The sequence below is a fragment of the Aphanomyces invadans genome (genome assembly GCF_000520115.1).
Source record: "Aphanomyces invadans strain NJM9701 unplaced genomic scaffold supercont1.96, whole genome shotgun sequence".
Lineage (NCBI taxonomy): Eukaryota > Oomycota > Saprolegniomycetes > Saprolegniales > Verrucalvaceae > Aphanomyces > Aphanomyces invadans.
In genome coordinates this window covers 1-9,168 of record NW_008580241.1, presented here as the reverse complement: position 1 = coordinate 9,168, position 9,168 = coordinate 1, and the positions used below count along the sequence as shown (strand labels likewise).

Sequence of the window (9,168 nt, the reverse complement as noted above, 5' to 3'; positions counted from 1 at the left end):
GAGGGGGCGAGGAAGGAGGACATCCTTTGTCGCTGACTCGCACCTCGATGGAGATGGGCACGCACAGCGAGACTGTGATACTGCCGCCACGACGTTGACGTTCTTAGTCGCAAGGACGCCAGCAACTACACTTGGCCCACCCAGAGCCACTGGTCATGGGCCTTTGCAACTGGCGAGGCAGAGTCCACAACATGACTGGCAAAGGTCGAAAACACATTCCAGCAAATCGCGAGCGCTCTGTTTACGATGTTAACGCCAGGACGCTGAACACACGACGAACGCCTTGGTGTGGGGCCATGATAAACGACGAAGGCAGTCGATTTGAAGCGATGTCATGTGTTGTGCATGTGCTGCGACGTTCGAGGCCGTTGTGGTCTCCTCGCTTCCAACTCGATTGCCACAGGGCAAGAATGGCAAGGATTGAGTTGTCATGATTGATGTCACAGGGGCAAATCGTCGCCCATGCACGTCCGAGTAAAATTGAACGAGTAGAACTGGTCGTCGTCGGGGGCGACGAGGTCGCACGCGCACGGTGGGTCTTCAAGCTGGTCCGTCAACGCCGGCGTGAGGCGTATGGGCTTTGGAATGAGTGGCGGCATCTCGTCTTGAATTCCTACGTCAAACTCCGATGACTCCATCGCGTTGAGTCATCGAAATCGGCGCACGAGCCCAATTGATGGAGCTGAAGAACGCATGCGCCTTGATCGGCCCGTTCGACTTCAGTCGCGTCCGAACATTCTGCACGAAAACTAGTGACATGAGGCAACGCAGTGGTGGGTAAACCTTGTCCAGAAGGAGGAAGAGCAAGTCGCGACACGACGGGGACACCGCAGGCGAATACGGAAGCACCAGGTCGTCGTGTAAGATGTTTTGGCGGGTGTCGTCCTATGCCACGATGAGGTGAGGGAGGCGACGTGAGCGAGGACGGACGTCGTTGTCGCCTTGAAATGGAGTTTTTGCAAAGAGCATTTGGTACAGGAGGACTCCGAACGCCCACCAGTCGATCGCATGCACGAAGCGGTGGCCCTTGTGGGAGGCCAGGACCTCAGGGGCAATGTACTCGATGCTCGCAAACGACTTAGGGCCCTTGCTACCGTTGGAGAATGCGTGGAATGTCGGGGGCATGATTGCATCCAATGGCGATACTTGATTTGACCCCCAGCACGACTGAATGCACCGCGTGATGCAGTCCCATGGCCATCGCCGGCGCCGCCGCCGCGGGGAAGGCACCGACGTCGCCGAATGTTCGAGGGGATTCACAATTGAGCTCGCATCGAAGTCGCAGAGGACGATGTGGCCATTTGCACGCAGAAGGATGTTCTTGGGTTTCAGATCTACTCCCGTTTATGACGGACGATAGCGGTGCGTAGCTCATGCAAACCTTCGTACAGCACCCCCATCATGTGCAAGTATTCGAGCACCACGAGCACTTCGGCGGCGTAGAATCGAGCCATGTCCTCGCAGAGAAACCCGTGCGGTTGGGCTCGGATCGTTTGATGCAAGTGGCCGCCTTCACACAGCTAAGGGCAGACAGGGTATTTACGCCATTCATATCCCACTTCGTTGGCATGGCTACCTGCATGACCATGTACAGGAATCGCTTGGTCTGAAACGCGTAGTATAACCTGACGATGAATGGATGGTCCGCAAAGGCCAGTATCTCCCGCTCTGTCATGGTCCGCTGCACCTGCATGCGGCTAACCATGACAAGCTGTCGCCAACAACACTTGACGTACTCGCTCATGACGCACTGCATCTGACTTGTTGATCACTTTCATGGCAAAATGACCCGTTAACGGCAGCCCCTGGATGCACGTGAGGTACCTTCCCATTGACGACGTATGTTCATTACCTTGCTCTTGACGAGGTAGACGCGACCGCACGTACCCGAGCCGAGGAGGCGAATCTTAACAAAGTTGTGCAGGCCGACTTCATTCGTCGAGGTTGGCGAACGCATCCACGTCGGATGATTTCTTGATGCCGTCAACTCCGAGCAGTTTTGACCGTTTCATGCAGCTCGTGTTTCGAACGCGTTTGAAATGCAAAAATTAAAATATTTCAAACGAGTTGAAGCTTTTTGAAACGATTGGAAACAGACGTTTCAATCAATGCTGGGTGTCCTTGGCGCGCTGCAGGTTATCCGGATGAGTTGCATCATTTCCCGCGACTTGCCATATTTGAACGCGCCATGAGCGACATCCGAAGCTTCTTCGCAAAAAGGCCATCGACCAAGCGTAGTGCACCGAGTGCCGATGACGATGCAGTGCCGCCAAAGAAAGCCAAGGACACTGTGCCGAATAAAGACGCAGTGACAGCGCCGGTGGTTGCAGACACGCCGTCAGCCAAGTTGTCGTCGCTGCTCACTGAACCAAAATGGACCGCGCTGCTTGCACCTGAGTTCAAGATGGCATACTTCAGACGACTGGAAACCTTTCTTGCCCAGGAGCAGAAGTACACGCGAACCACCACGTCTACGAATCTAACTTGCTTATATAGGAAAAAGGCGGCGATCTTTCCCCCTCGAGAAGAAATCTTTGCAGCCCTCAACCTGTGTCCGTTCGACAAGATCAAGGTCGTGATCATCGGGCAAGACCCATACCATGGTCCTGGACAGGTGAGATTAGACCTCTCTCTCCACGCGTGTGTAGCTGATGCAGATTCGTCGAGTAGGCGCACGGGCTTTGCTTCTCAGTTGCGCGAGGTGTCCCGCCGCCTCCGAGTCTGAAAAACATCTACAAGGAAGCCAACAGCGACATTGGAATCCCAATCCCCAAGCATGGGAGCTTGCTGTCATGGTGCAACCAAGGTGTGCTCATGCTCAATGCCGTACTTACTGTCCGCGCGACCGAAGCGAATTCGCACAAGAAACAAGGCTGGGAAACCTTCACGGACGCCGTCATTCGACTCATCAACGACCAAAGCCAGAACGTTGTATTCCTTCTGTGGGGCAAGCCAGCGCAAGTACGCATCCACGACGATCTGAATGGCAATGGTCATGCGGCGTTGTAGGAAAAAGGCGCATTGATTTCTCGCACCAAGCACTGTGTCCTCACGAGTTCCCATCCTTCGCCCCTGGGTGCTACCAAGACAACCGAACCATTCATCGGGTCCAAGTGCTTCTCCAAAGCCAACGCATACTTGGTCCAGCACGGCAAGGACGAAATCGACTGGACTTTGTAATGTATGAATCATCTTTGAATCCGCTTCGGGACTGTGTGCTGCCGATCCCATGGACACTGAACCGTCGACGAGTCGGAGGACGTGTGGCGTACCAGTTTGGACCAGCACTTGTCGCACACACTATGAAGACACGGCTGCAACACTACACGCAGCACCAGCTTGAACGATGCGTTTGCATGATACGACGCACGAACCTGTGGTGCACGCAGCTCCAAAGCATAGGTTACACAAGTCCGTATCCATCTCTCCATCGTCGTCGGCCGCCTTGGCAGTCGACGTGTCCTTCGACTTCTCGATGCGACTCATGCTTTGGCGTCGTGCTGGTCGGGTGAAAGTGTCCTCTTCTGCACTCAGAGCACCATCCCAATCATTTGTTGATCTGACGGAAACATGCGCTTGACGCACCTGCGGCGGAGGCCGTGGGATGTTTTCGTTTCTTGTTGCCGTCGTCGTTCTCCGTGAGCTCGTCGAGCGGCGCGGGAACCATGCTCCTCCGTCGCGACGATGGCTTGGGTGTCTTGGTTTGCATGGGTGGTGGCCGCTTGTTCAATCGAAGCGCCATGTTCTTTCGATACGCTTCCTACACACATCGCCCTGTCGGTTTCCTCCAACTGAATGCGTTTGGCGCACTCGAATCGACTGGATGTGTTCAAAGTGAGCATGCGCTAACAAGGCAAACTCTTTCCACAATTGGCGCTGGGACTCGTGCATCTCGACCATGCGAGCTTCCCTTTCCCGCTCGGCATCAGCCCTTGCGTCTCCCGTGAGTGACGCTGGCACCGGAGGCAGGTCTACACAGCACGCGCCATCATTCGCATGCTAGATCACGCACGTAGGCGTCCAGTACCAAATTGACGGGTTGGATTCAGCCCTTGGCTGTCCAGCACAACGCTGTGACGCTGCGGCATGGCAACTCGACTGTGAAGAATGATCGGCGGCTGCTTGATGAGCTCTCGATAGCGGAGCTCATAGGCCTTGGCCGAGATATCCTTGTTTGCGACCGTGTCATGGTAAACGAGATCGTCGTCTTCGTTCTTGGAGCACCGCACGTGCATCAAGTTATCAAGGCGGTCGTCGTTGAGCTTCCACGACATCTTCATGCGTTCCATGCCCTTGGTCAGCTTGGACACTTGTTTTTGCCTGCGAGCCATCAATACGGATGAAGAGTTCAAACAGACACACCTGTACTCTTTGTCATCCAAGAAGGACGGGGTAGATGAACACGTCGGGCCGATGGGGTACTCGTACGCTTGGAGAATCTAATTACGACAAAAATGAAAACGCGACAAGTGGGAAAATGTTGGCTCACGTGAGATGCCAGGCCAAGGGCTTCGTCAGACATCGGGTTCAGACGAAGATACGATCGGATGAGCGCATTTCGCTGACTAATGTCTTCTGGGCGCTTGCGAGTTGGGCGGGGCGCTGCCGTTGTCGTCACTTCATCTAGCGATGTTGAACGACGTACCTGCAATTTCTCGACTGAGAGGAGGAGGTGCAGCGACGTCGGGATTGGATGCCAGCGAGAGCAAGTCGGAGTTGAGCGCATCCATGGAAGATGATGCAGCTGCAGACAAGGCATTCTGCATCGTGTTGGCAGTCGACAAAGTTTCTTGCAAGAGTACCATCAAGTCGTCGCGCTTTGAGCTCTTGTGATACGGTCCCGGCATGAACGAGAACTCAAACGCGATGTCCATGACTGATATTGAAATGGACAGCGCCAGCACCACGTTCTGGATTTTGGTCGGCACGACTTCACGAACGTGTTCCAATCCGATGCGAAGGCTGTACCGATCCGATCCATACACTTGACCGGAAGAGGTCTGCATCGTATCAGAATGGCGCATGGGACGCCAGAACAACTCCTTTCTGTCTAAATACAAGTCTCCCAGCGCATGTGTTCCTGAATTTGAATCGATGCACATCTTTAGGGACGATTCACCCGTAGTTGTTGGAAAGTTGAAAGTCACGAGCTTGCCATTCTGCTTGACCTTCAGACCGATATGCCGTCCATGGAAGAGCGCTTCGTTTGTTGAGAACTTCACGTCGTCTTCGACGAGAAAGAAGCTGTTTTCGAGCAAATGCGTCCCGACATCAATTGCTGTGGCGCTGGACACATCGTTGCTGCCAGGAGATATCCTTCCACCTGCTCCAGCCACATCACCTCCATCTAGGCTCTCGTTACTTGTCGTCGTCGAAGATCCAACAGGATGGGAAAAGATCTCGTCGTACGATCCAAACCCGAAGCAGTCTTCTTCCTCCATGCTGCCCTTCAGCTCCAGACTCGACACGGGCGCCAATGCCAAACTTATGATGTCCGGATATTAACGTTTGAACTTCAAATTATCCGGACAAGTAAATCAAATTTGGGCGGCGCGACGCGGCGCGCAGGTGAAGCCCTCTGGGTGACGCGGCGGATATGCCCACCACAGGGCGAACGAGATCCTTCGTCATGGATGACAGTGCGGTACGACAAGTTATTTGCGCAGCCATGCTGCATCTCGAAATTGCCAACATCGATTCGCTGGATGATGGATGCATGCCGTCGTGAACACAGGTGAGCCCACGTCACGAATGCGAGTGGAGATAAAATACTGAATTGACCTTGCGTACTCTCTATAATCACGTCTATTTCTTTGTGGCAGAGACCTTCTTGGCAGGACTCTTCTTTGTCGGGGGGGTCGTCGTTTTCACTGACTTGACAGCTTCCTTCTTCAAGGGGGCTTCCTTCGTGGGAGCTGCCTCCTTCTTCGCCGGACTAGGCTTCACTGGGGTGGCCTTCTTCGTGCTCGGGCTTGCTTTGACTACTGTTTCCGCCTTCACAGGCTTCGACGCCTTCTTTGCAGGGCTCACCTTAGTCGCTACCGCTTTCACTGGGGTGGAAACCTTCTTCGCAGAGCTAGCCTTGGTCACATCGGCCTTCCCCGCTGGTTTCTCAATCACCTTCGTGTCAGCAGTCACGTTTTTGGGAGCAGGGGTGGCCACTGAGACCGCCGGGGTCTCGGCGGTCTTGGCTTCTGAAGCTTTGGCTTTCTTCGAAGGTTGCGCGTCGGAGTCCTCAGCCTTTCGCTTCTTGGACCCAATCGGAAGCTTGGACGAGTTGGGGAGCGCATTGTAGATGGGTAGCGCCACCGAGTCCGACGTCTAGTTCGACCAGATATTCCTCAGCATCGTGCAAAGATCAAAACGCTTACCTTGATGTTGATCGACTTGATGTTCTTCCACTTTTTCGGGACATGCTCCAGGATGTTCTTGGTGCCTTGGACGATGTTGGCGACAATGTGATCCGTGTCCATGCCGTCGTGGGCAATCTTGACGTTGAAGCACGGCCCAGGCGACGTGAACATCTCCGTTCCATCGAGAACGCGGCGGATGTGGTCGCTAATGTTCTTCTTCCCAGTCACGTTGACAGTCGTCGGCTGCTTCTTCGCGTCGAAGAACGTTTTGCCCAACAGCGACTTGACGTACGGCAGCACACGGTCGTCGACGAGAAAGACGCCGTACGCGGCCTTCAGTTCGCGCTTGTCTTTAAATTGTGAAAAGTTCTTCTTGAGCTTCTTGAGCGGCATGACTTTCGCCAACCCGGCGACTGGGTCGGCCTTGAGATGTGCCTTGATGCGGTCCTTGTCCGAGTCTTTCACGAACAAGCACGCTTCGCCATCACCACGGATGTTGTGCGGCAATTTGCTACACATGGCAATACGTTAGATGCGAGAAACGTCGTGGCAAATGTTCCTAGTCGCACATGGGAATGGCCTTGAGGGATTCCTTGACAGGCACGGTAACTCGTGTGAAAATGATCTGGATCGTGTTGTTTTCGTCGACGAGGGCCTGCTTGGACGTCTGCGCCTTCTTCTTCTTGAGGAATTGCTTGAGCGCGACCACGGCCTTGGTCACTTGATCCGTGTCGAGCTGCTCCATCTCGTGCGCTGGTTGAAGCTTAAAATGGACCGTGGGGAGATGGATTGAGTGGTTGGTTGCCGGATGGGACAAAATAGCCAATCATAGGCCTGTATTTCAAACTTTCGACGAATCACAGTTCAGGACACCAATGGCTGGGACGATGGGATGTCCAACGTGAGCCGTCGTCGAAAGGACGTCTGCGGACCGCCGCCTACGACCGAGTTGGCCCCCCCGCCCTTCAAGGACACACGAGCCATGGCGGTCATGCTCATAGCCCCGTTGAATACTGCGCTCTGTTTCGTATGCGTTGCCTCCCGCCCATTCGAGCATGCATGCTGGGGCCGTTTGCACGATCAGCACTGGGATGGCACGCGAATGTGGAGGCGCTCGTTGATCGGGTAGACGACGGAGCCATGGGTGGGCCATGCGGGTGTTCCGCGCGGTCAGCGTGGTGGTTGCGCGGAACGCAGGCCGCGGTTCAAGCTTCCAAACGGTTCAGAGCGTGAATGGTCAGAGACGCCATCCAACGCTGGACATCTACCTGGTGTCGATCCCTTGGCAGATAGACAACGAACGACTTGAAGTGGGTTAACACTTGGATCGATGGCGCGAGAGCGCGCACGCAGCAGCTCACATCCACGCTTGCAATGTCAGCGGACGTCCACGACGGGCGTCGCGTGGAAGGGCTCTATGTTTTGGCTGGGTGAGATGTTCTGTCCTGGTCTGTACGGTCGGCAGGACGATCTTGATTTGTCACGTGCTACTCTTGCGACCCCAAGTGCTGTTGCCCCGGCGGAGGAATAGCAACCGCGAAGTCGCTGCGCCTGGATGGAGCGCCCGGGTGAGCTTCGGGCATCGCTTCTCTGGCCTGGATTGCCACAATCGTAGCGCAGGCCTGCCGCATAGGTTGACGTAGAGCCAAAGGGGTTGCCGTACTCAGGTGCGGCATGTAGTGGTCCGTTGGCTAGCCCATGCGGGTGTGGCAGGAACTGGGGAAGAGTCGCCATTTTTCTTGGACCCCACAGAATCCGGGACTACCATGCCTCAACGCGATGTCGTGGGGAGTGAAGCGACTCCCCGCATGAGACGTCTTCAGTGCGAAGGTCCTCTCGTTGCTCAGATTTCGGAAAGGGTGGGCGAGACCGATACAGGGCAAGTCGGGAGCCGAGGGCGAGAGAGGGAGCTGCGAGAGCGCATCCTAACCAACGGAAAAGGCAAGCGACAAGTACCAGGAACGAGTGAATTGGTGGTAGCCACTTCAGCTGGTCCAACCGAGCAGCACGGCATCGTAGCGATGGACCGTGGACGCCCGCTACAGCGAGCGTCCTCTACTCGGAGGGACAGCCGCTACTTGGCATGTAATCCCCCCAACAGAACCTGCATGTCCAGCGTCAAGGTGGCCCACCATGTTCCCTGTGTGTTCTGACTTTGGAGTCATGCCAGCCATCATCTTGTCCGACTCGACAAGACGATGCATGGAGTGGATGGGACCATGGACCCCAACCTTTCCCAAACGAAGCATCTACGTCATGCACGACGTTCGGCTTGGAACCTCAAGCAACGAGCGCGCGCAAGTCTCGACTTGGCTGCCAAACAGTGGCGCATGCATGTCCACATGGAAAGGATTCGCCAAGCAGTGGCCCGTGGATGGTCGCCCTGTCGTACAAAGTGCCGCCGATTGTCGACTCCATTCCGCGGGTGGGCAGCCTACAACATGGCGGTGCCACTTCCTCGACGCGGCGACGTGCGAAGAGAAGGACGGCCGACGTGTCATTGATATGGCTGCAGAAAGTGCATACTCGCTTCACGGCGTGGGATGAGCTTCTCCAGAGTTACCTACGTTCGCATTACTCGCGGCTGCTGAGCCACCACGTGGAGTGACAACGAAGCGCCCACCACAACATCCGACCCTCGGCTAATGGAGGAACTCGATAGTCGAGACAAGTATGGTGGGGACGTGGGTGCCACGTATGGGAGGACTAAAGTGGTCGGGACAGTCAGAACACCCTGTTCTGTCGAGAACATCCCCACTGCCCTGTCCATCAGGTCGCAGGATGGTCCTGCAACAGTAGGAGGTTTTTTGTGCCT

The 9,168-nt window shown here is 55.3% G+C and overlaps 4 protein-coding genes across 4 annotated transcripts; 1 reads left to right on the top strand and 3 right to left on the bottom strand.

Annotated features, from left to right (window-relative positions):
• Positions 1-216: 216 nt before the first annotated feature.
• Positions 217-1,986, bottom strand: H310_14856 (AGC/RSK/RSK-UNCLASSIFIED protein kinase). Its single transcript, XM_008882798.1, has 8 exons — positions 1,853-1,986; positions 1,737-1,805; positions 1,577-1,687; positions 1,382-1,520; positions 931-1,334; positions 784-885; positions 666-738; positions 217-613 (listed from the first exon to the last, which is right to left on the bottom strand). The coding sequence occupies exons 1-8, from the start codon at positions 1,955-1,957 to the stop codon at positions 441-443; spliced, it is 1,176 nt and encodes a 391-aa protein (XP_008881020.1). The 5' UTR covers positions 1,958-1,986; the 3' UTR covers positions 217-440.
• A 181-nt stretch (positions 1,987-2,167) lies between these two features.
• H310_14855 (uracil-DNA glycosylase) lies at positions 2,168-3,324 on the top strand. Its single transcript, XM_008882797.1, has 4 exons — positions 2,168-2,451; positions 2,497-2,614; positions 2,671-2,961; positions 3,010-3,324. Exons 1-4 carry the CDS (start codon positions 2,189-2,191, stop codon positions 3,178-3,180), a joined length of 843 nt encoding a protein of 280 aa, XP_008881019.1. The 5' UTR covers positions 2,168-2,188; the 3' UTR covers positions 3,181-3,324.
• On the bottom strand, positions 3,152-5,476 carry H310_14854 (hypothetical protein). Its single transcript, XM_008882796.1, has 8 exons — positions 4,646-5,476; positions 4,490-4,602; positions 4,363-4,439; positions 4,028-4,320; positions 3,811-3,971; positions 3,586-3,760; positions 3,375-3,524; positions 3,152-3,322 (listed from the first exon to the last, which is right to left on the bottom strand). The coding sequence occupies exons 1-8, from the start codon at positions 5,439-5,441 to the stop codon at positions 3,189-3,191; spliced, it is 1,899 nt and encodes a 632-aa protein (XP_008881018.1). The 5' UTR covers positions 5,442-5,476; the 3' UTR covers positions 3,152-3,188.
• Positions 5,477-5,805: 329 nt separating this feature from the next.
• Positions 5,806-7,098, bottom strand: H310_14853 (hypothetical protein; the record flags this gene model as incomplete). The annotated part of the gene is made up of 3 exons (XM_008882795.1): positions 5,806-6,321; positions 6,372-6,864; positions 6,923-7,098. 3 exons carry the CDS (start codon positions 7,096-7,098, stop codon positions 5,806-5,808), a joined length of 1,185 nt encoding a protein of 394 aa, XP_008881017.1.
• Positions 7,099-9,168: the final 2,070 nt, after the last annotated feature.